General features: G+C 48.5%; 11 protein-coding genes and 1 non-coding gene across 12 annotated transcripts; 8 read left to right on the top strand and 4 right to left on the bottom strand. All coding sequences in view use genetic code 12, as the record gives it.

The window, feature by feature from the left end:
* Positions 1-734: 734 nt before the first annotated feature.
* On the top strand, positions 735-3,017 carry CXQ87_001392 (uncharacterized protein; the record flags this gene model as incomplete). Its single annotated transcript, XM_025479931.1, has 1 exon — positions 735-3,017. One exon carries the CDS (start codon positions 735-737, stop codon positions 3,015-3,017), a length of 2,283 nt encoding a protein of 760 aa, XP_025339404.1.
* An 844-nt stretch (positions 3,018-3,861) lies between these two features.
* GRF10 (Grf10p) lies at positions 3,862-5,346 on the top strand (the record flags this gene model as incomplete). The annotated part of the gene is made up of 1 exon (XM_025479930.1): positions 3,862-5,346. The coding sequence occupies one exon, from the start codon at positions 3,862-3,864 to the stop codon at positions 5,344-5,346; it is 1,485 nt and encodes a 494-aa protein (XP_025339403.1).
* A 224-nt stretch (positions 5,347-5,570) lies between these two features.
* Positions 5,571-6,674, top strand: CXQ87_001390 (uncharacterized protein; the record flags this gene model as incomplete). Its single annotated transcript, XM_025479929.1, has 1 exon — positions 5,571-6,674. The coding sequence occupies one exon, from the start codon at positions 5,571-5,573 to the stop codon at positions 6,672-6,674; it is 1,104 nt and encodes a 367-aa protein (XP_025339402.1).
* A 194-nt stretch (positions 6,675-6,868) lies between these two features.
* Positions 6,869-7,982, bottom strand: DUN1 (serine/threonine protein kinase; the record flags this gene model as incomplete). The annotated part of the gene is made up of 2 exons (XM_025479928.1): positions 6,869-6,882; positions 6,905-7,982. The coding sequence occupies 2 exons, from the start codon at positions 7,980-7,982 to the stop codon at positions 6,869-6,871; spliced, it is 1,092 nt and encodes a 363-aa protein (XP_025339401.1).
* Positions 7,983-8,301: 319 nt separating this feature from the next.
* TIP20 (Tip20p) lies at positions 8,302-10,545 on the bottom strand (the record flags this gene model as incomplete). Its single annotated transcript, XM_025479927.1, has 1 exon — positions 8,302-10,545. The coding sequence occupies one exon, from the start codon at positions 10,543-10,545 to the stop codon at positions 8,302-8,304; it is 2,244 nt and encodes a 747-aa protein (XP_025339400.1).
* A 1,073-nt stretch (positions 10,546-11,618) lies between these two features.
* Positions 11,619-13,202, top strand: CCT3 (chaperonin-containing T-complex subunit; the record flags this gene model as incomplete). The annotated part of the gene is made up of 1 exon (XM_025479926.1): positions 11,619-13,202. The coding sequence occupies one exon, from the start codon at positions 11,619-11,621 to the stop codon at positions 13,200-13,202; it is 1,584 nt and encodes a 527-aa protein (XP_025339399.1).
* A 1,168-nt stretch (positions 13,203-14,370) lies between these two features.
* Positions 14,371-17,082, top strand: CXQ87_001386 (uncharacterized protein; the record flags this gene model as incomplete). The annotated part of the gene is made up of 1 exon (XM_025479925.1): positions 14,371-17,082. One exon carries the CDS (start codon positions 14,371-14,373, stop codon positions 17,080-17,082), a length of 2,712 nt encoding a protein of 903 aa, XP_025339398.1.
* Positions 17,083-17,429: 347 nt separating this feature from the next.
* CXQ87_001385 (TFIIH complex serine/threonine-protein kinase subunit) lies at positions 17,430-18,416 on the top strand (the record flags this gene model as incomplete). Its single annotated transcript, XM_025479924.1, has 1 exon — positions 17,430-18,416. The coding sequence occupies one exon, from the start codon at positions 17,430-17,432 to the stop codon at positions 18,414-18,416; it is 987 nt and encodes a 328-aa protein (XP_025339397.1).
* Positions 18,417-18,544: 128 nt separating this feature from the next.
* CXQ87_001384 (uncharacterized protein) lies at positions 18,545-19,741 on the bottom strand (the record flags this gene model as incomplete). The annotated part of the gene is made up of 1 exon (XM_025479923.1): positions 18,545-19,741. The coding sequence occupies one exon, from the start codon at positions 19,739-19,741 to the stop codon at positions 18,545-18,547; it is 1,197 nt and encodes a 398-aa protein (XP_025339396.1).
* Positions 19,742-19,878: 137 nt separating this feature from the next.
* On the bottom strand, positions 19,879-20,292 carry CXQ87_001383 (uncharacterized protein; the record flags this gene model as incomplete). The annotated part of the gene is made up of 1 exon (XM_025479922.1): positions 19,879-20,292. One exon carries the CDS (start codon positions 20,290-20,292, stop codon positions 19,879-19,881), a length of 414 nt encoding a protein of 137 aa, XP_025339395.1.
* A 908-nt stretch (positions 20,293-21,200) lies between these two features.
* On the top strand, positions 21,201-21,272 carry CXQ87_001382. Its single transcript has one exon. It is a non-coding gene; the product is annotated as a tRNA-Gln (tRNA).
* A 440-nt stretch (positions 21,273-21,712) lies between these two features.
* Positions 21,713-23,869, top strand: VTC4 (Vtc4p; the record flags this gene model as incomplete). The annotated part of the gene is made up of 1 exon (XM_025479921.1): positions 21,713-23,869. The coding sequence occupies one exon, from the start codon at positions 21,713-21,715 to the stop codon at positions 23,867-23,869; it is 2,157 nt and encodes a 718-aa protein (XP_025339394.1).
* Between the last annotated feature and the right edge of the window lie 40 nt (positions 23,870-23,909).

The following is a 23,909-nucleotide window of genomic DNA, read 5'->3' as shown; positions in this document are numbered from 1 at the left end:
GAAAATTTCAAACCGGCTTGACGGCAGCCTCAGCCACATGAAGTATCACAGCGAAAAATTCGGGTTATACGAAAAATACGGTCACCTCCACAGCAACTACAACACCGCCGCATGCAAATCCCCAAAAATACAAAAAGTACACACTAACCTACCCAATCTCTCAAAATCACAAAGCAGGACCAAAATACCACAACCTCTTCGCTCTCATCGCACCTCGCATATGTCTCATTTTCCACACTGTGCTTTCGATCTCGATCCACTCTCGACCTCCACAACACTCATAACCCAGCAACGCTGCAACACGTTTTAAATCATCCCCTACCTTTTCCGTAGATTCTGCAATTCATAAATTCGTCCATAAACCCCTCCATACATCCATCCATAATCCATCCATAAATCCATAAATGTAAGACACCTCCGGCCTACCCCACGGTTCCTGGACCCTGCCATTTGCACCCATTGTGAGCCAAGACATCCCCACTACAATCGGAGGCCGGGAGCAGCCAAAATAACAAAAGAGCAAAAGAACGCCCAGAACGCCCTATTTTTTTCTCTCACCCAAGCCTGGCTCAATTTGGGAATATTATTCACCGTGGTGCTCTCACATGGCCTGCGCGGTGCATTTCGGGTGCCTGATAAGATCCATGTGAGGCTAACATCAAACATCACCACTTCGTCAACAACACCATCGCACACCAGTATCCAAGATTATTTTGCTAACTATCGCCTATTTTATGTTTTGGCGCAACCCGGAGCAGAACGGAGCCGCCGAGCCGGACCAGCCGGAGCCACAACAGCCTGATCAGCCCCAGCCCGAATCGAAGTCATCCTTCTTCTTCTGGCTGAGCGGGCCTGAGCCCCTGGAGGCTGCCAAAACCGATGATTCGGAAAACGGAGAATCAAAGAAACCCGCTTCCTCGTGGTTCTGGTCGTCTTCTGAACCCGAACCGCAACCCGAGCTGAAACTGAGTCTGTCATGGTTTTGGCCCTTTTCAAGCACAGCAGAGCCAGAGCTGGATACGGAGGACACGGACCACGTTGAGGTGTTCCGGGCCGCCAGAACTGCTTTGGAAAACTCCCGAGGAAACGCCCACTACGCCGTCAAGTACGTGCGTGGGGAAAACACAGCGTATTTGGCCGTGATAGACACGGAGACGGAGCAGGCGCCGGTGCTGTTTGGAAAGAGAGGCCCTGCTTTGCCGAACGAGCTTTTGGAGGCCAATTTGGTCAGTGCAAAGACCAAGCAGAAGAGGGAAGAGCAGCGGAGAGAGGAACTCAAGAAAGAGGAGCTCAAGAAGGAGGAACAGAAGAAAGAGAGCTCAAAGAAGGAGGGTTTGAAGAGAGACCACAATGGAGAGCTCAAGACAGATACAGCTGCCGCCCCGATCGAGAGCAAGGATTCCCAGAACAGGAAGAACCAGGGTACGGGAACGAGCCAGGATCGGCCCGTGGCTGCTAACCAGATGTCTGAGCCCCGCGCCGACTGTAACGAGAATGCGGAGACCACTCTGGACGTCAAAGATGCGAAGGCTAGCTTGAGCGTTAGAGACGCAAAGGTTAATTTGGCCAAGGAGACCGCCGTGAAGGAGGTGCCAAAAGAGACAGCCAAAGAGTCTGCGCCCAAGGAGGAGCAGGTGCCTGTTACCTCTCCTCAGACAAACTCCAGAGCCTCGTCGCTTCACTCTCATTTGGCCCAGCCGCTGGTGCTTCCAGATTTGGACCACAACTTTCGTGAAATCACCCTTGTCACCAAAGCACGCCTTCTTGGCGAAAAGTTCCTCAAGGGCGACCAAACCAGCGAACGCCACCTCTACCTCGGGACCAAAGGCTCCATTGCCTCGAAACGGAAGTCCCGCAAGAACGTCGTGGTGATCTCCATGCACAGTCTTCTTCCACCCAAGTTTGTCCGAAACTACATTGCACAATCGACCGGCAGCGCCAAGCAGTTTGGACAGCGGGCCATGGACGCAGTCAACCGCTGGTTTGGCGACGAAAATGCATCCATCAGTGCTATCTGCTTAGAAGGCCAGGGCACCATTACCGAGAGGGTGCACCAGCTGTTTCGACTTTTGAGGAATTGGCGGCATGAGATCAATAGCGCCGACGTTGTGTTTTTCGTAAGCAGCTCCATCGCCACGCCGGCGGCGATTTCTCTTTTCAGTGCTATGCACCAAAGTGAAGAATTCCACTTGCACCGCAAGAAGCTCGGTATGCTCAGCATGGCAGGTATCCATTGCGGGCCGTACCCAGGGCTCAACTCCCGAGTGGTGATCCGAGCATACTACCCAGCCGAAAACGAAATCATCAAAGAGCTTTTCGAGTTGCAAAAAACCGGGTCTGAGTTGGCCCAGCAGCTCAGCGCAGACACGAGGTACTTGTGCGAGCAGAATGTGAAAATGACGCTAGTCGGTGCGTTGAACGACCAATTTGTGCCGTTGTTCCTGGCAGTGGATCTGGCCGCCAGCCACCCCAACATCTACAAAAGCATCTACGTCGACGAATGCAGCACGGTTCCGCCGTTTTTGGTGAAGCTTTTCCTGGTGATGCTCACAATGCAGAACGTGGGCTACCTGGACCAAAATATGGTGACGGATCTAAGCGAGCGGCTCCAGGGCCCGGTTAATGTTAACCACGGATCGCACGGGCGGATCTACGAGCACGACGAGGTATACGATGTCGGACTACGATTTACCATGGAAACCACCAGTCTAGTGCGCTCCCGGCAATTGAAGCTCGAAAGGCCGGGAACCTCACGGGTGGGCCCGGCCCGCAAGCCGGACGCTTCAGCAGCGCCAGAAACACAAGTGTGGCAGAGCGACAAGAATTTGTACCATCTTCCATGGAACGTTCGAGGCGTGGTGAACGACTTGCTCGCGATCAAGCACATTGAGAACTTGCTGTTGCTCATGGAACTTGTGGAGGAGTACCGGCGGTGGGAGCCTACAAAAGCTTGGCGGGAAATGAAGCAGTGCTTTGCGGCATTCGACGAGTTCTTGCTCGACGATCTCATGCTCTAGTAATCATCTGCGATGCAGTGTTGCTTTGAGCGGCTATTTTCGCAGCCAGGCGGCAAGTGGGAGGCTCGCACAGGATTGGTCCGATGGGTTTAATGGCCACAAGGTCTCAAATGGGCTGTCTCGGACCACAAAGGCGAGAAGTTCAACAAAGAGCTTCACCTTTCGACAATGCTCAGCCCCAGGAACAAAGCATGCGTGTTGGGCTTGCACAATAGGCTGCTTTGGCGCCATGAGCATTGGTTAAGGGCCTGAGGAAAACTACGCATGGGAGACACACGGCGGCTAAAAGTGCCACAGGTGAGAATTGGGTAAAAAGAAAAAAAAAATAAAAAAAAAAAGGCAGAGAAGTATGCGTGGACATGCATCTTGACGGTTTTTGTGTTGCTTTCTTGTGGAGGCAACACGCTTCAACGTGGAGGGAGACAATATCAATGGCGATGGCGTGCTCGCATCGGTTGCACAGCTCTCGGTCGAATAGTAGCCCTTTTCGGCAGGCAGTTTTGGGCAAATTCGACCGGGGGCGGATCGACGCTTTGGTCTACGATATGTTCTTTTCATGCTCGCCCCACGCCAATCCTGCCCATTATGTCTTTTGTTGGCAGGCTTATTTTTCCGTTTGTCCCTGGTTGTCTAGCGCCGTGGCTGGTGTTGATAAGCAGAGGAATGCAGAAGGGCGCAGGAGCGGCGCTCCAGATGCTCTACCGAACCAGAGCACTTCTCATGGCCTCCCGTCCTGCAGACAGACACACGACCCGGGCCCTCTCCCACCTCCCGTTTTACCAACTTGCAAAAGTTCCTCCAACTTCCGAAGCAGCCCTGCTAGTCGACCCCGCAGCACGCTCCCATGGCTGAAGAATCCGCCAACAAGCGCACCCGAGCCTCTGGCGAGGTTCTCGAGCTTCTCCTACGAGAGTTCGACAAGAACCAGAATCCTCTGCCTGACCAGCGCAAAGACATCAGCGAACGGACAAACATGTCTGAAAAGGCCGTCAGGATCTGGTTCCAGAATCGCCGGGCAAAGCTCCGCAAGTTCGAGCGCTTGGGTCGCCCCGTCAAGCCTTCCCATCATGGCAAGCCTGCCTCTTCCACGTTTTCCAACCTGGGCTCCAGCATCCACTCCTCCCGCTCCAACTCGTACACTAGCATTTCGGCGCTCCAGGCGCAGGCCCAGATCCCTGTCGAAGTTAATGAAAAGTACTGTTTTGTTGATTGTCTGTCGCTTTCTGTCGGCAGCTGGCAGCGGATCAAGAGCGGCTCCCACGATGTCAATCTTCCGCAGACGCTAGTCAACCTCGCCCCGTTCACGCTCAACGCGGCCATGTCACAGGTGGATTTGATGGTGATTTTATCCCGCCGCAACCAGGAAATCAACTACTTTTTCCTGGCTGTGTCGAACAATACCAAGATCCTCTTTCGCATCTTTTACCCGCTCAGCTCCATCCTCCAGTGCCTGCTTTTAGACAACAACATCAACAAGGAGAGCAACGAGTTGCGGCTCAACCTTTCCCGCAAGCCCCGTTTCTCCGTTTTTTTCTTCGAGTCGGCTAATTCAAACCTTAACCAGTGGTCCATCTGCGATGACTTCTCCGAAGCCCAACAGGTCTCCACCGCTTACTACGCTCCAGGCGGCACTTCCACACCCCACGTGCTTGTCGGTCCAAAGCATGCCTTGCTTTATCTCAAGTCGCTCATCACAGAGCACAACCTCGCACACCATCAGCAAGCCTCTGCATTCGATAGAACCCATGCCGCTGGGCCTCTGCAAAACGGCACGCCTGACTTCCATCAGGCCACCATGGCCAGTCAGCTATTTGACGAAGGTAAAGAGCACGGCGATTTGCAGATCAAGCACGAACATTGGGAGCAACTCAGCGACCAAGCTCTGGCCACCGCCCTGGTGAGTGCCCGTCCACCATTCGAATCACACCCGCTGTTCCAGCATTTGGCGCATCAGAACCATGACGAGAGCATATTGACAGCAACACCCGACTTTTTCAGTGCAGTGCAGACGCCTGGATCCAATATCGCTTCGACAAACGCCAACACAGAAGAAGACGGCGTCATACCGAGCCCATCGCACAAGAAGGCGGCCGGCTCGCCGTATGCACAGTTAAGCAAGCTCCCGGATGATTACCAGACACAGCATGCCTTCAACGGCAACGATGGGCATGGCAATGTCTACGGATTTGACCTGCACGAGGCACACGACGAAGACTTCCAGGCCAGCGATCTCCTTGTTCACAGTCCAGAACTTAACACCACCGAGACCCCAGGAACGTCCGCGGCCAACCAGGTGGACACTTTTATTGACTACAACTCGCATTACTGATCTCCCTTCACTGGAGCGCCACTCGTTCAAGCCTGCTGCGTTGAGTTTTTTATTTCTTGTCTCGCCGACAAGACGACCCATTTTCAGTTCTTCGTGACCTGCTGCTACCACGGGTCTTATGATTAAAGTAATTAGTGCAATTAAGTAGAGTTCGAAATTCAGTGGTTGCAAAATGCGTCTGGTGTGCACAAACACCAACATCGTTTCTCATGGTCCGTACTACCATGTCTTCTGCAAGCCTAGCACGGGGGTTCCTTCGAAGCTATTCCCGTCCTCCAATTCAGTCTGTGCTACCGAAGCAGAAAACTTTGAGTCGTCTTCTTTTCGATCATGACTCGCGCCTTGCATACAAAAAGGTGATGCCCATCTTCACCAACATCTATGAAAACCTCGAAACCCCCACAAATATAAGACTTCCCCATTATACAAAACATGACGACCTAATGACGCTTCGTGCAGTTTTGCGTGATATCCGTGCGTTGTCAAACGCGGTGAACAAAAATTTGGTGGATCTTGAAAATGAGTTGATCGAGCAGGCAGCTGAACTTGGAAACAACGATGCCATCGCAATGTTGGCGTTTGAGGCCATTGGATCCTCAGAGACTCTGCCGGAAGATTACGCTTATGCTAACAAGCTTATAAAAGAACTCCAAGATGCCAAACATCCTCTTGTCTTCAAGTTAGCTGGAGACCTTGCATTCGCCAAAAATTATCACGAGCAGGCTGCTCAGTATTGGAATCAGTTTTTGGAGCTTGAAGATGACTCCCTAGTGGCCAGTCATGTGTACACGAGCTTGGGCTTGTTTTATTTCAACTTTGCAAAGCCCGAGCCTAATCTCGCCAAGGCTAGAGAATGCCTCGAGAAGGCCATCAAGTTCGGTGAGCTAGATACCAGCATTATTAAGGCCCACTATTACCTAGGCCAATTATACTCCATGACGGATCCAAAACGTTCTCGGTATCATCTTGAGATCAGTGCATCCAAGGGTCTCCAGGAGAGCTTTGCATCCTTGGGCTTTCTTGAACTTAACGTCTTCGATAACCCACTGAAAGCTATCGAATGGTTCAAGCTCGGTGTCGAGGGAAACAATGATATCACTTGCCTCATTGGGCAATTCGACTCCCATGTCAAGACAGAAAACCTTCAGAAGGCCAAATCTATTCTTGCCAACTTAGCAGACCTAAAAAAGAAGCTTGACGCCTTAGCGAGGCAGCAATTTCGGAATGTCCCTGAGGCTTTCAAAGGCCATGCCGAAACAAATTATGCATTGCTTGTAACGTTTTTTGATTCAAGAAAAGGTATCATTCACAAGCTTTCCCAGTTATAGAGCCGAGGATCTCTCGATATTCAATTCAGAAGCATACTTGTCCCGTAAAGTTAATGGCTGTGTGTTGTTACGCACCGGCGGCCTTGTAGGTGCCTCATTTTCATCGTGTGTTATTTCCATTGGCGGTGCCTCGTCAGATTCCCTGAACCAGAAATGGCCACACGTTTGTAGAATGTCGAAACGTTCTGATGGATCTACCACAAGTAGACTACTGATCAAGTCCAATGCACTGTCACTAATATCGTCCCAGAAAGGAGAGTAGAAAGCGTACTTTCCTTCGATGATTTGATCCCTCATGTTAGGTGGCCCAAGCTCGTCACTAAAAGGTGGGAACCCACAGAGACAAACATAAAGCAAGACGCCCGCCAGCCAGATATCAACCTTTGTGGAGTAGTTTCGATTATTATTCAATACCTCTGGTGCAACGTAAGCGGGAGTACCGCAAAGTGTATTAGTGAACTTTAGCTCGCCGATGAACTTGGCCAATCCAAAGTCGGCAATCTTGACGCGTACGTCATACTCAGTCTCGTCCCATGGGCCAGTAGCCACTTGTCTATTTGAATCTTTGGGAGTAATGTCTAGAAGGATATTCTCTGGTTTGATATCACGGTGAATGATGTTCCTTTCGTGTAGGTAGTGTAAACCAGAGAGAAGCTGCTTGAAGATGGCCTTTGTCTCGTCTTGTCGAAGCTTCTGCTTGTCTATAATGCGCTGGAAGAGCTCGCCATTGTTGACCTTCTCAAGGACCAAATATGTCGTTGAGGAAAAGGCATTGATTGGTTCCACGTAATGTGAAATGAACCTGACAATGTTTGGATGGTTGATGGAAAGAAGAAGAGCCATTTCTTGCTTAAGTTTGGCATCCTCTTCGGAACTGCCTGGTCCTGAGGTCTTGCTAGGATGGAAGATCTTAACGGCCACAATGTCACCAGACGTTCTGTCTCTAGCCTCCTTAACAACAGCATAGTGTCCGCTTCCAAGCTGGTTTAATAGAATGTAGTCGTCAAAGAAGGACTTTTGAACCAGATTCTCCTGCTCGTCACTGAGGTACCTGAAGATGTACGAGCCGCTTTTCGCAAATGTGATCTTATCGCCACTTCTTAAAAGCGCAGTAGAGCCCTTTCCTAAGACCTCGTTATTCACCGACGTCCCGTTTGAGCTCATGTCCGTGAGTAGAAGATACTCCTTCTTATTGTTACTAGATAACGAAAACTGGCAATGTTTGGAGGAAACGTCAGCGCCACCTAGACGGATATCGCAGGCACTGCTTCGTCCAACGACCACACCAGCTGGTTTCCTAGGAACCATAATATGAGGACATCGATCTATGATGCTGTAGAGTTTAGCGATACTCTCATACTTGTGAACGGGTTTTTTGAGCAGAGTGTCCTCCTGCGATAGATGCTACTGTTAGTGAATTTTCAAGATCATCTTGTTAAAATAAAACATACGCGTTTCCGAGAGAGTGACATCGGTATAACGATTATGGATCAGAGAGCTCTCGCGTTGTTTATGTATGCTAGAGCAGACGTACCGGCTATATGCACGGATTTGATAATAGACCAGTTGGCTGCGAATCAGCGCCTGATTAGAATGGAGAAAGTACTGATCTGAGCTTATTTCTTTTTTAAACAATTCTGAAAAGCAAATCGTTGACTTCTCTGTCGCTCAAACAGTCGAGATTATCCAGGAACCGCAGCCTCACCTCAGATGCCTCCACAGCGTTACTACGGAGCAGCTTAGCCGTAGAAACATCGAGAGTGCTCAACATATCAAGCGATTGTAGCACTTTCTTGTAGTTTCTGTTCTTTGAGTTTGTGAAAAGGGCATGGTCTTCGTTGAGCATGAGCGGACCAGCCAAATGACCCAAGAGACAGTCAAAGTCGGTCTTGAGCTGTTCCACGCCATTGGCATTGAACTGGTTATTCGTAACCACGTACTCTTGGAAAATACGCGAGAAAGAGTCACACACTTTACTGGTGACGAAGAAGTAGTCTGCGTCAGGAAGCGAGCGCCTGAGGAAAGACATGTATGCTGGAACGATGGTGATGAAGTTGGAAAGCAGTGTTGAAGGCTGGTTTTTATGGCTTTCATCGTCAATAACCCACACGCCCGAGTTCACAAACTGTTTGAGTGCAGCACGGATCTCCTTTCTGAAGAATTCCTCGTATTTGGAGAATACCCTCTTGAGCATAGCCTGATACTCGTCAAGTGAGGAAGTGAAGATGGATTCGTCAGTAACGGTGCTTGTTGCAATGGACTTATAGAAGTTCCAGAGCTGAATAAACAAGAGCTCTCCACTCCATTCCTCCATATGCTGAATGATGAACTTCAATGAACAGTAGATACCTGTGAGCATTTCCAACCCTTTGAGGCCGTTGTTGACAACCACAGGTGTTGTTGTAGTGGCCTCCTGCTTAGCAGAGCCCGGAAGGAAATTTGCTATGAGCTTCGAGCTGAGAGACTCGTTGAACACTTTGAATGTGTTTTCTAATGCTTTGAGGTACTCGTCGAGAAACGTAAGCTGGATGTTCGACACGTACTTGAGCTGGTACTTCACAATGCTGAGTGTCTTAAAATGGGTGGTCAAGTTGTCAAAAAGCTTCACCAACGCAAATGCAGAGTAGCTCGGTTTGAGCACGTTGTGAGAATTGGCAGACGAGGCGTCGTACTCGTAATCAATGCTGAAGGCGTCGACGGCGCCGATGATATCAGAGTCAAATCTCTTCTTCGCAAGCTGAAGTTCCAAGTTGAGCCAGTTAGTCACAACGGGGCTATCTTTCAGAGAAGAGCCCATGAAAATGTCGCCTGTAAGACCTAACCATTTTCTCTGTGGTGCTTTTTCAAAGCACTCGACATGTGGATTGTACTTGTAGTTTATGCGGAGGCGTTGATCGAATGACGCCATTTCGAAGATCAAATGCGAGAGAACCCGGCCATATTTTTCCAAGTCGGTCAGATTGTCCTCCTCATTAGCTTTCTCGATATGTGAATTGAGCAATTGCGTCATGCCAGTAATTTTATCCCGGACAGGCACGAGTGCTGCTGTTATAACCTCAAAAACACCAACACGGCCGTGTTTAACGAAAACGTCGCCCAAGACCAACTCAATCGAGGAAAGGTAGTCTTCAAAGAACTTCTCCACGTAATTGAGGGCCCACTCAGGACGAGACATTCTGTTTGTTTCGGAGGCTTGAGAGAAGTGGTAGTTGAAACGAACCACAAATGGTTTCACTAGGCTCTCCAAAGCCCACCAAACGTTCGGGTAGTGAGGAACGGCAGAAATAGCCTGAAGGTCCACTAGTTGGCCAATGGCGGTGGTGATTTCTTTCATTGTGGAGGCAGGAATAGAAACCTGTTCTTTAGGCGAGAGCCACTTGATATCCTTAAGAAGAGCATCTAGCTTAGGCAAGAGCAGCTGTTTCCTACGGTTGATCACCTCCATGAGCTTGGCATCTAGAAGCTCCCTGATGTCAAACTGGTCAATTTCTTCAGCTCTTGTAGCACAATCCTTCAAGTCATCCAACCCTAGGGAGTCTCCTTTATCAAGAATGTCCTCGATGTCAGCTCCAAGAGCCAATGCCTCTCTCTGTGTTTCAATCTGTGCTTTCTCTTCAAGCAAGCTATCGTACCTGCTCTTCACGTCTTGTGTTCCATGCTCCAGCAAAAGTGACTTCAATTGGTCAGGATTTATATTTTCTAGCTGAGCCAAAAGCCTGCTGGTAGACTCAGGTATGCTTTTAGATGTTCCAGTCTTTTTATCGTCCACAGCACTGCTGATTTTCAGAAGACGGTCATTGAGCTGCAGGATGTGGTCGTCAACATTTTGCAAGTCGTCTAGTGCCACAAAATGGGCATTTATGTATTCCATGCTGTGTTGCTGGTAGTAGTTGGAGAGATCAAGCGGCGGTGGTGTAGGGGTCTGGCAAGCAGTTGGAGGGAACTCCACATAAAAATTCAAAATTAACTGGAATTCAATAAGTAGAGGAAAGTATTGCGTATTAGCGACTTGATGTTTGGAACTTCGATCATTCTTTGCCTTTACTGGCTGTTGCTGTTGTATGGGGTTCGACAACTGATGCGAGGAATGGTTGCAAAACACTGACCCAATGCTTCACGACTCATGATTAAATGAGCTCTTATTTATTTTAGTATAATATCAATCGTTGTAATCAATTGTCGTAAATTTAGGTTAAGTTTCGTATTAAAGTCGTGTTTCCAACTGGCTTGTCCCTCGATCGAAAGCATCTTTGAGGCTGTTACAAATCTTCAGTCGCAGCTTATTGAAAATGTAACTTTTTCAAGCAATACTCTATATTGCCCTGGATCGTTCAACATGGAATGTACTCCATGAATTTGAAAGGTACTCCATGGAAAGGTTCAATTCTTTTGGATCGAGTGGCATCTCGATATAGAGATTTTGTTTCCTTTTTCAATGATCTAGATAATTTCGATCTGGAAGTGCCCATTTGAGGGCATTTTGAGATGCTAAACGCGCCTCTTCAACCTTTGCCATGTTATTATCTCTGGATCCCTTATTCGATCATCTCCGTATAGCCTTAGATTCACTCGAACGAGTAATTAGATCTGCGACAATTGACACCCCAAAACCAATTTAGACATTCTTTTTCAGGAATTTGTGAAAAATGATTCGAACTTGAATCTTCCTCGTTTATCCACGTCTGCATTCACCCGTGGTGGACCATCTCACGTACCACTAATCGCACCTGGCAGATTTCGCAGCCATTCCAACACAACCCTATAAAACCCAAACCAGCATGAAAATAGCTAATTTCCAAAATCCTGTCATATTCCAATATTCATCACCTTAAAATCATAACCCCTTTCAAGATTCCCCCGGGGACACTTGTCAAGTCCGGTCGTGCGTGCCCCAACATCGCCAACCATCTCTTTTTCTTCACTCACTATAGATCCTCCACCATAATGCAAGCTCCAGTGGTGTATTTGAACGCCAACACGGAAAGACAAAGCGGTCGCCAGGCCCAGGTCAGCAACATCACTGCTGCCAAAGCCGTGGCTGACATCATCCGCACGTGTCTTGGTCCAAAGGCCATGCTTAAGATGTTGTTGGATCCCATGGGAGGAATCGTCTTGACCAACGATGGTCACGCTATCTTGAGAGAGATCGACGTGAGTCACCCTGCTGCAAAGTCCATGATTGAGCTAAGTAGAACGCAGGACGAGGAGGTGGGCGATGGAACCACCACCGTCATCATTTTGGCTGGAGAGATCTTGGCCCAGACCTTCCCATATATCGAAAAGAACTTGCACCCTGTGGTGATCATCCAGGCGTTGAAGCAGGCGTTGAGCGACGCGTTGGAGATCATCCACTCCGTGTCTGTGCCTGTTGACATTGAGAACGACGAGGCCATGACCAAGTTGATCAAGGCTTCCATCGGTACCAAGTACGTGAACAAGTGGTCTGAGAAGATGTGCCAGTTGGCCTTGCAGGCCGTCAGAACCGTCAAGGTCGAGCAGGGTGACTACAAGGAGATCGACATCAAGAGATACGTGCGTGTGGAGAAGATCCCCGGTGGAGAGGTGACCGACTCGGAGGTGTTGGACGGCATCTTGTTGAACAAGGATGTCACCCACCCCAAGATGAAGAGACACATTGAGAACCCCCGCGTGATTCTCTTAGACTGCCCCTTGGAGTACAAGAAGGGTGAGTCGCAGACTAACATTGAGATCACCAAGGAGGAGGACTGGAACAGAATCTTGCAGATCGAGGAGGAGCAGGTCAAGTTGATCTGTGAGCAGCTCTTGGAGTTCAAGCCAGATGTTGTCATCACCGAGAAAGGTGTGTCCGACTTGGCTCAGCACTACTTGTTGAAGGGCGGTGTGACTGCCTTGAGAAGAGTGAAGAAGTCCGACAACAACAGAATTGCCCGTGCTACCGGCGCCACCATTGTCAACAGAATCGAGGACTTGAAGGAGTCCGATGTGGGTATCAATTGCGGTCTCTTCAAGGTCGAGCTCATCGGTGACGAGTACTACACTTACTTGGTCAAGTGCAAGCAGCCGCAGTCGTGCTCTGTGTTGTTGCGTGGTGCTTCCAGGGACATCTTAAACGAGATTGACAGAAACCTCGTGGATGCCATGTCTGTGGCACGTAATGTTATGTTTGAAGCTTCTCTTTCGCCCGGAGGAGGTGCTACTGAGATGGCTGTGAGTGTGAAGCTCGCAGAGAAGGCCAAGTCCATCGAAGGTGTTGCCCAATGGCCCTACCAGGCTGTTGCTGACGCTTTTGAAGTTATACCCAGAACGTTGGTGCAGAACTGCGGCGGTAACGCTATCAGAATCTTGTCTCAGTTGAGAGCCAAGCATGCTGAGGGTCAGCACACGTTTGGTATTGACGGAGAGAACGGTAAGGTTGTGGACATGAACGAATACGGCATCTGGGAGCCTGAGGTGATCAAGCAGCAGTCGATCAAGACCGCTGTGGAGAGTGCGTGCCTTTTGTTGAGGGTGGACGATATTGTCAGCGGTGTTCGTCAGCAGCAGTGATGTATATATTATAGATGGAGACGTAATGCACTAACGGACGTATGCGAGAGTGTAGTGGCCATAATCTGGTGAAGTAATTGTGAACGTATCACTAGTTATTGAGAGTATATTCGGCAGAGTGCAATATTTAAAGAAGACTTTTCAATGTTGAAAGTTTACGTCTACAATTTGCATTTGGAATACTTAAATGAACATCAGCAATCGTCTCCTCAAATCTTTTCAAAGCGGTCTTCCAAATTCTACTTTTTCCAAATCCAGCAATCTGTCGTACGCTGTGGACCTTCTAGAAGCCTACCCCCCAAGTCAAGTTCGTGAAAATCCTTGAGAACCCGCATAGTGCAGATAAAGTACATACACCAGCAAACAAGGAACATTGTGAATTTGCATAATTAGACGAAATTCAAAATCGAAATCTACGGAGTTAAGTCGATACTTCATTTGTGCCTGGCATCTCCGTGACAAACGCTCGATTAGCCGAGGGGCAGCGGTGAGGTTTCCAGAACACGCAAAAACATTCTCTGTCTATATTTAGCCTTCTTCACGTCACAAGCCACACGGCTTTACACAACAAGCGAAAGAGGCGAGTTTCACGATCCATCGGGAACAGCACAATAAATTTACATTCCTAGCTTTGCAGGGTACAGCAATGCTGGGTGCCTTGATGTCATTCTCAAAACAGGCAGGTCTCCGATCTGTTTTTCGCAGCCATTCTGCACCGTTAAAGAAGAGGCATCCAAGCAGCAAGGACAATTTCTCACCATTTAGATCAATTTCTCACCATTTAGGTCAATTTTTAATATTCATTACCCTAAGCAACCTCTGCCCCCTGGATTCTTCTCTCGGGCTTGGACCCCAGATCAACCTTCCTCTTTGGGCGAAAAGACAAACAAGCAACTCTTCGCAGCGTATTGACAAGTGCACCGAATCAGGAAAACACGTCAGAAATAAACCCCAGCGAACAAAATCTGGCGCCAAAAGCACCCCTGTTTCGGAAGCAATCTGCATCGCACAATGGCCGTTTCCCTCTGTGTGCTGAGTTTCACCGCACCCTAAACCCTCACAGCACCTGCCTGGCTCCCGCGCAGTAGTATCTAGCCGTGCACCTTCAACCTTCAACCTCCTCTTCCACCTCCATCCTCTTCCTCACCACCCACATTCCCTACAAAACATGGCCGACCCACAGGTGCCGTTTTTGGCCAAGGCCAAGGTCTCCTGGTCTGGCGAGGAGGACGGCGACTTGGGTTTCCTCGAGAACGAGGTCATCAAGGTCTTCCACATTGTCGACGACCTGTGGTGGCAAGGGCTGCTTCTGAGAAACGGCAACGAGGGCATTTTCCCCAAGGACTTTGTCAATGTCGTTGTGGATCTGAGATCCAACAGCGCCGCCCCGACGCCGACGAGAAATGCCCGCTCCAGGGAAACAACCCCAGCCCCCAAGAGCTATACACCTACAAAGCTCAAGAAGGCTCCCTTCAGCCCTTCCACCACCCCGACCAAGTCCCCTTACCGCATGTCGCCGGCCTCCAAGCTGGCGCCCCACCTAGACGAGTCTAGACACTACGACACTTCCTTTGACAGGAAGCCAAAATACGATACAAGCTTTGACAGGAAGCAGAAGTACGACACGAGCTACGACAGGAAAAACGCCTCCTTTACGGCGCTGCACGGCAACAGCCCGGAGAGAAAGCTCTACTCCCAGTACGTCATGGGTCCGGGGCTCGATAAACGCCATAGCATGGTGGAATTGGGTGCCCAGGACGACGACTTGTTGGAGCTGATCTCGCACAAGAAACAGCAGCTTGAGAAGGAATTGATGAACTTGCGCCGTTTGGAGCGGTCCCACGTTCAGCTGAAGCAGCGCCGCAGCCAGCTGGTCGAGAGTTCTTTTGTTAGCGAGGATATCTTGTCGCTGAGACGCAACTACACATCCAAAGACGATCTCGGCGCCAAATTGGCGCTTTTGGACGAGCCTGAGCTTGTTGACGACGAAGACGAGCCTCCGCCGCCGCCTCCACCTCCAAAGCATAAAAGCCCAGCGCCCTTTGCGCCTGAAGATTTCCGAGCATCTGGTGCTTCTCAGCAGAACATGGACCAATCGTGGAGGCAGCTGCAGAACGAGCAATTGAAGCTGTCGCTCAAGTCGTTGCAAAGCGACGTGCTCAATCTTTCTGAGCTCAGCGCAACGTCCGCCGGTTCTTTCATGAGGCACAAGTACGAGAAAGACATGAACGAGTCCGAGAACAGGATGAATCGTATGAGCATCGCCGAGGACGAGGAGCCCAGCGACGTCATGAACTCGGTCTTCAGAGACAAGAAGTCCAAGCATCCCAAGATCTTCAAGATGTTGATGAAAAAGAAGCCCGAGCAGAACTTGATGGAACAGCGTCTTCAGCAGGACCAGCCCGATGACTGGCAGAGTGTCAAGGTGGACTTGAACAGAATGAACACCTTGATCACTCAGGACAAGCAGCTGCGGACCAAAAGAGCCGTACGCGAAGAGCCCAATTTCATCGCAAGGCCTTTGGACTTCATTACCGACATCAATGAAAGCGAGACATTTGGCCCTGATCAGCATTTAGAGCCACCCAAGGATATGAAGGTCAATTACCGCAAGGTGGCAGACTTTTCCGAACGATACTCCCATAGCTTCGACTTCAACGACTTGATCTCCGATATCAGCGTCAAGTTTGGCACCTGGAGACCTAATGAAATTAGGGCCGTTCTCATGCATTTGTGCAAATTTCATATCATCGAGGAAAGCGAGCGGATTCTGCAAACAAAGCCCAAGTTGCAAGAGATCATGGCAAAGGGAGAAGCAACCATTTTCCAGCTCAACTATCTCTTCAAGAAGCTCCTTGAAGCGTTACGGATCCCAGCAGAGGTGGTACTTGGCTTTTGGAAAAAGCCAAACGAGTTCTACCATAATGAGCAATACGTCATTAATCACTGCTGGCTCTCTGTGATGGTCGAGACAGATATGTATGGAAATGGTGTCTTCCGCGTCATCGATCTCATGTGTTTCAAAAATGGTCCAATTTGCAACAAGGAGGGTTTCAACGAATTCTACTTCTTGGCCGAACCGCTTGATCTCGTTTCCACGCACATTCCTTCGGTGATTGAGTTGCAGCACGTCTGCCCTCCAGTCGATCTCAACATTGCCTATCATTTGCCTAGAACCTATTCAGGATGGACAAAAAACAGTCTTCTGTTTAAAAACTTCAACAATGCATTGACCCGGATCAGAGATTTAGAGTTTTTCGAAGCTGACATTAACCTCCCTGTCGATGTCGAGCTCTTCACCCTAATTAAAACGTCAAGGACCACTTCTAATGATTACACGTTGTGTCAGGTCTATTGGAGCGGCAGCAAGCGAATTGCCAAAGTCAAGGCGGTACTTCCGGACAAGGAAGAGGTTGGCGTCTTGCAGATTTTCGCCGGTCCTAAGGGTCTCCAGACACATTTTGACAATATTCACGAGTTGGCATGCGTGGTACCGCTTTATCATCAAGGCTCCCAGAAACCTTGCAAGTTCGTGCCACGTTACCCCACCAACCAGGCACAAAATAACGATCTTTACATCAAGCATCCCCAGCTCAACAACATCAGTGTTGGCCACGCCTACAACTTTGAAATCGAAGCTCATCCGTCCATGGGACTCAACAGCGGGCTGGGTATCATGAACCAGGACTTCAAGCTCGTCATTGAATCGCCGCTGGGTAAATACACCCGGTTGATGAAGGACGAGCCCCACAAGCCTTACGGAACGTTCCGCAGCAACATCAATTGCCAGGAAAATGGAACATACCGTGCGTTGGTTATAGGCGACAGCGGCAACAGCTGGTATGTGTTTGCTCAATGGGAATGTGCTGGGTTGCATTAATAGCATTACAAAAATCATACATTCATAAACATAATACATGCTCCATTAGGATGAAGGGATGTAGTGCCAAAGGCTTTTAATAGAGATATGGATTAATGTCAATTGTGTATTGGATCTATGGTTGGATTTCGCAGCCATGTAACATACATCATCAATCACCAGTGCAATCATAACTCCCACAATAAGAGATTTAAAATTTGCATCAGGTCAAACAATAAATTCCAAAGCTCCTCCATTTCAATTTATCTAGATAATAAAATTCTATGTAATCAACTCTTCCCCATCCATCTAGGTTCATCTCCAGACTTCGCGAATATCAAGCTTCAACTTTAAACCTTCTACTCCTCATGTCTGCTACTCAAACGAAAGCCAAGGCAAAAGAGCAGGCCCGTTACTCCAAAGACAAGAAAGTCGGAGAAGGTACATATGCTGTCGTGTACGTCGGAAAGCAGGTCAAAAGCGGAAGACAGATCGCCATCAAGGAAATCAAGACAGGCCTCTTCAAAGATGGTCTAGACATGCTGGCTCTTCGAGAGGTGAAATACCTCCAGGAGCTTCGCCACAAAAACGTGATTGAGCTAATCGATGTGTTCATGTCGCTGGATAAAAACTTAAACTTGGTGCTTGAGTTCTTGCCTTGTGACTTGGAGGTGCTCATCAAGGACCAGAGCGTCGTGTTCAAATCGTCCGATATCAAACTGTGGTTGCTAATGACGCTTCGAGGTATCCACCATTGCCACCGTAACTTCATCTTGCATCGAGACTTGAAGCCCAATAACCTTCTTTTGGCGCCAGACGGACAGTTGAAGATTGCCGATTTTGGTTTGGCTCGAGCCTTTGGCAACCCAAACGAGGATTTGACTTCCAATGTGGTCACGCGGTGGTACAGAGCCCCTGAGCTTCTATTCGGCGCCAAACATTATACGGGAGCCGTCGATGTGTGGTCTGTGGGTATCATATTCGCTGAGCTCATGCTTCGAACACCATACCTTCCGGGCAAAGACGACTCCGATCAGCTTGATGTGACGTTCAAAGCATTGGGCACGCCCACTGAGCAAACGTGGCCGAATGTCTCCAGCTTACCGCTCTACAATGCATTGAGGGTCTACCCTCCTCCATCGAGACAAGAGCTCAGAAACAGATTTAGCGCTGCTACCGAGAAGGCTTTGGATTTGATGATTTCCATGACCCAGCTTGATCCTTCTAGACGGTGCACGCTGACACAGGCGCTTATGCACGAGTACTTCACGGAAATACCGTTGGCCACTGAACCTGAGGACCTTCCCACCAAGGGCGGCAAAGAGAATGGCGATAAGAGGCGAAAGCTCAATTGAGTCATGTTTAAAAGAGAATTTTCGTTGACAAACGACATCAATGTCATATGATGTTAGTTGTTTCCTTGTCTACATCACTCAAAAGTACGTGGCTCACGGCCGTCTATTCAGCACTTAGTGCCGTCTATCTATTTATAAAGCCCAGCGACATGCTCAGCAATCGCCCATGAAGAGGTGAGTCCAGGACTCTCTATTCCCACAAGGTTCACAAATCCAGGGAAGCCGTCTTCTTCCTTGATGTAAAAGTCAGCAAACTGCTTCTTGTTGTCCGCCTGGGAAAGAAGCTTGGGTCTCACTCCCGAATAGGAGGATTGGAGCTGGTCAACGGTGATGCTAGGGAAGTACGTTGCGATGGATTTGGCAGCATCAGCTAGCCTCTCTTCTGAAACGTCATAGTCGAGATCGTCGGCGCTCTCCACATCTACCCATTCAAGGTCAGGGCCGAATCTCAATTGGCCTCCGAGGTCGAAGGTCAAGTGTGTGCCCAAACTGGACGCATTTGGGTTAGGACATGGGTAAATGAGCTTAGAAGTGATCTTGCTGGTGGGGATTGGATTCTCGGGCATATATGAGTAGTAGCTTCCTTTGGCAAAGTAGCTCTTGAAGTGGCGCTCTTTTGGAAGCAACTTGTTGGCAATCTCCTGGGCATACAATCCCGCCAGGTTGACGATGTTGTCTGCGGTGATCTCGAACTGCTCACCCAGGCCCTTCTCCGTGCACAACAATCTGTACTGGGGAACGGAAGACTCAAATTCTATATCGTCGACCTTTGTGTTGATTGCAACGGTACCTTCTTCATTCTCGAATTGTGTGTGGAAGAAAAGCGTCAAGTCGTGAGCCAGAATGATACCTGTGGTTGGAGACTCCAAGGCGCCTGCTTTGGCGCTGATCATGGGAAACTCACTGGCTGCTTGTTTGGCAGAAACGAGTGAAACGGGAACCCCCAATGCGTCAGCTTTCTTGTGGAGCTTCTCAATGTACGCTTGTTCCTCCTCATTCTGAGCAACCACCCATTTCCCACACTGGCTGTAGGGAACGATATGTGGATCTACCTTGTTGTAGATCAATTCCTTGCCTCTGATGCAAAACTTGGCTTTGAGCGAATCTGGCGGGTAGTAGAGCCCGGCGTGGATCACCTCGGAGTTTCTGCTGGTGGTTTCGAAGCCTAGCATCTCGTGCTGTTCCAAAAGCGTGACATTGTTGCCTGGAACATTTTGCAATTCAGCTGCTATCGCCGTTCCCACGACACCTCCGCCAATCACAACATGAGAAAAGTCAGCATTGAGACGGCTGCTTAGGCAGAATCTTCTGGCTAGTTGAAGCATTGTGGTTGGAAATTCGCGCACAGTGAGGCTCTTTTATGTGGGGTCCCGGAGCTACAAGATGTCAAGCAGGACACACATGATGTCACCGAGTTTCCATATAAATCTATGTCCTCAATTTCTTCAATCATGATATTGAGTTATAGTGGCTCCGATTCACAGGGAATGCAGGCTTCCGGATGATGATGGTTCACATACTGCTGCATTCGAAAGTACGAATCTGCTGCTCCCTCAGCAGCCTGGGCCCAGCTTTCTGGAGTATCGTTCATCACTTCATCATATTTTATCGTGTTTTCTGACGGAGCGAACAGACAATCAGCACCACTATCCCATATACAACGCATGAAGGCATCGGCCTTTGCAACTCTTTCATTGCCCTCTCGATTGTCCATCCCGAGCTCGTCTATATCCCTCAGGCTTACACCGTCGATAGTTTGCAAATATACCGTGTGGTCGTCGCCTGTGAATTTGAAAAAGGCAGTGGCGTTGTGAGTTTCAGCGCACGCTGGCAATACCGCTTTCAACTTGGCAGAGCTTGTGGCAAACTGGTCCATGATGTATTTGAGTACTTCTGTTCTGTTTGTTTCTTGCATTGAAAGGGGGAACTGTACCGCCCACACAGCGCTGATTAGAAAGAACCACAACATCTGGTGGGAAGAAGTGGCGAATAGAGCTTAATTAAGCTGATAAGCGAAAAATAAGCGAGGTGCAGATTCAGGTCTCGTGGACAGTTTTGACATATTTCTTCGCTACAACGTTACTATGCATATCTTATCTCAAAAACTTTTGAATTACTGTGGGGTCATATCAATCTTACCAGCTTCCATACTCCCACTTGACTTCTGCGAAATAAGGGGACCCTCAGAAACACATTATGTACGACCCGCCAAATAAAAGATAGTCCAAGTATGTGGTGCCGTTGAATTTGCATCGCAGAGGCATTCATCCAATGGTATTTCTAGAGCTGACTTCCATTTTTGTTTTGTCTTTTCAGAATCTTTAAGTGACACTGGTTAGTCTAGATAGGCGGATTTTGCAAGTACTGCGAAAAAGCGAGGAAAGCTGCACGAAAATGCGATTAAGGGTTAATACAAAACAGAAGTAGAAACATAAGTCAATCGACAACGATATTTGAGAATTATTTCTAAATTTATGGAGCTTAAATTGAACGCAGCAAGCACTGTCGCTACCTTGATTTCACTGTCGTTGTAGAGCTGGGTGAACCAGTCAATTCACGATTCGTCAGATTGAAGTTTTTATGTCATTTATTGAAAAAGCAGCCAAAAGCCAGTGAAATTGATTGAAATCATACTCTTTTGACCATAATTTCAGCCTGACTAGCCCGCCAGTGGTGAAAACGAAAAATGGGCGAGAATTGTATATGATCCACTATATGCAGTATACTTTAACATCTTATTGCAGGCTTCTCATATATGATCCTGCATTCTTCCTTTCATGCGCGGGTCCTATAGTGTAGTGGTTATCACTTTCGGTTTTGATCCGAACAACTCCGGTTCGAATCCGGATAGGACCTATATTTTTGCACGGCTCGCAGAAGCATCAGTGATACTGCAGCGTGCCGCATGAAGCAGAACACCTATACCAACGTAAATGGACTAGTATATGATTTTTTGATGTGAAATTCTCCAACTTCTAAAAACTCACCCCTGGCAGAGTGCAATTCCACTCTTTCGGCGCATTCCTCATTCCCTGAACGAGATCTCAATTCTCTTATCTTGTCCAAGCTGGCTGCGAAAGATAGTCATCAAGAACCACAAACCCTTCATCGATAAGCATAATAAATGAAAGTTTTCCATTTTCAGTCAATTCACTTCTTTAATTGAAAACCGTATACAAAACGAAGCCAAATTCCATAATTTATTCTCCTTCACCTGGCAGATCCGCACGTGGGGCGCACCTCATTAACTGTAATATCACCATCCATTCTCCTACCAACTACATCCTCCAACACCGATGAAGTTCGGAGAGCATTTGCGCAAGGCGCTCATCAAGAACTATTCTTTCTATTACATCGATTACGATGACCTCAAGCACCAGTTGAAAAAACGCTTGAAGGAGAACGACTACGAATGGACTGATGAGTTCGAGGAGGAGTTCGTTGCAGCTTTGGAAGCGGAGCTCGATAAGGTGTACCTGTTCACGAAAGTGAAAAACACAGAGGTCAATCGCCGTATCGAGCAGGCTGAGAAGTACGTTCACGAGGTTGTGGATGCTTTGCAGAACCCAGATACCAAGACAAAGAAGCCTCTGGAGCAGGACTTTGAGGACTTGGAGGAGGATCTCTCCGACATTATCGCCGATGTTCACGACTTGGCCAAGTTCACTCGTCTCAATTACACTGGTTTCCAGAAGATCTTGAAGAAGCACGACAAGACCACCGGCTACAGCTTGAAGCCTATCTTTCAGGTGCGTTTGAACGCTAAGCCATTCTACAAGGACAACTACGATAACTTGATTGTCAAGTTGTCGAAATTGTACGACTTGGTGAGAACCAGGGGTAACCCCGTCAAGGGTGACGCGTCCGCTGGTGGCTCCCAGCAGAACTTCGTGAGACAGACCACCAAGTACTGGGTCCACCCAGACAACATCACCGAGTTGAAGTTGATCATCTTGAAGCACTTGCCTGTTTTGGTTTTCAACGCCGAGAAGGAGTTTGAGCCCGAGGATTCGGCCATCACGTCCATCTACTTCGACAACAAGGACATGGATTTGTACTACGGCCGTTTGCGTAAGGATGAAGGTGCAGAGGCCATTCGTTTGCGTTGGTACGGTGGCATGAAGAGTGACCAGATTTTCGTGGAGAGAAAGACCCACAGAGAGGACTGGACCGGTGAAAAGTCTGTGAAGGCCCGTTTTGCCTTGAAGGAGAAGAAAGTGAATGCTTTCCTCAAGGGTGAGTACACAGCTACCCAGGCGTTTGAAAAGATGAGAAACGATGGCAAGAAGTCGTTAAAGGAAATCAACAACTTGGAGCTGCTTGCTAAGGAAGTGCAATACTCCGTCTTGAAGCACAAGTATAGACCCGTGATGCGTTCCTTTTATAACAGAACTGCCTTCCAGCTTCCCGGCGATGCTCGTGTTCGTATCTCTCTCGACACTGAGTTATCCATGGTCCGTGAAGATAACTTTGACGGCTACGACAGAACGCATGGCAACTGGAGAAGAATGGATATCGGCGTGGACTGGCCATTCTCTCAGCTTCCGGAAAGAGATATTTGCAGATTCCCTTACGCCGTCTTGGAGGTCAAGTTGCAGACACAAATGGGCCAGGAGCCTCCAATTTGGGTCAGAGATTTGGTTGCCAGTCATTTGGTCGAGGCAGTTCCAAAATACTCCAAGTTCATCCATGGTGGTGCTTCTTTGTTGACCGACAGAGTGAACTTGCTTCCGTTCTGGTGGCCACAGATGGATGTGGACATCCGTAAGCCTCGTATCCAACAAGGCTACGGTATCTCCAGACAGCAGCAAAAGCCAAAGTCTTCGTCATCTGGTGGTGAGTTGGACGAGGAAGAGATGTTGCTGGAAGAACTTAATCAGCACTCCTCAGTTCACTTCTCCAACGACGTCAACCCATTGGAAGAGGACTTGGACGAGAACTCGCCTTTGCTCTTGCCTTCAAGTTACACGGCAAGAGACAACTCCACGGTATCCAACTTTTTCCGTTTCCTTTGGGCCAAGTTCTTGCATGTCTTCAACGACGACAGATCATTTACTATCAAGCCAGGCACTGACTTCGACATCAATTCTACGTTTGCATCTAGATTACCCAAGGGCAAAAAGATTTGTGTACCCATCAGAATTGAACCCAAAGTCTACTTTGCTGCCGAAAGAACCTTTTTGGCCTGGTTATCCATTGGAATGATCCTTGGTGCCACTGCAACTGCTTTACTCAATTTTGGTGACAAGTCATCCATAGTGGCAGCTGTTGGATTTTTCATCACTGCATTGTTCACCTTGACCTACTCCATCATCAAGTACATTGGCAGAACCATTGCTATCAGAGAGAAGAAGATTGCCCAATACTCCGACAAGTTCGGCCCTAATATGATCTGTTTCTTCATCTTTGCGGCAACTTTCTTCACTTTTTTCTTCAAGTTTACGGAGGCCTAAGCATTTCAATTCCGCATCAGAGATATTCAAAATTGTTTCA

The sequence above is a fragment of the Candidozyma duobushaemuli genome (genome assembly GCF_002926085.2).
Source record: "Candidozyma duobushaemuli strain B09383 chromosome Unknown A_B09383, whole genome shotgun sequence".
NCBI classification, from domain to species: Eukaryota; Fungi; Ascomycota; class Pichiomycetes; order Serinales; family Metschnikowiaceae; genus Candidozyma; species Candidozyma duobushaemuli.
Note: the sequence above shows the minus strand (reverse complement) of the source record. Positions and strands in the feature narration are given on the sequence as shown.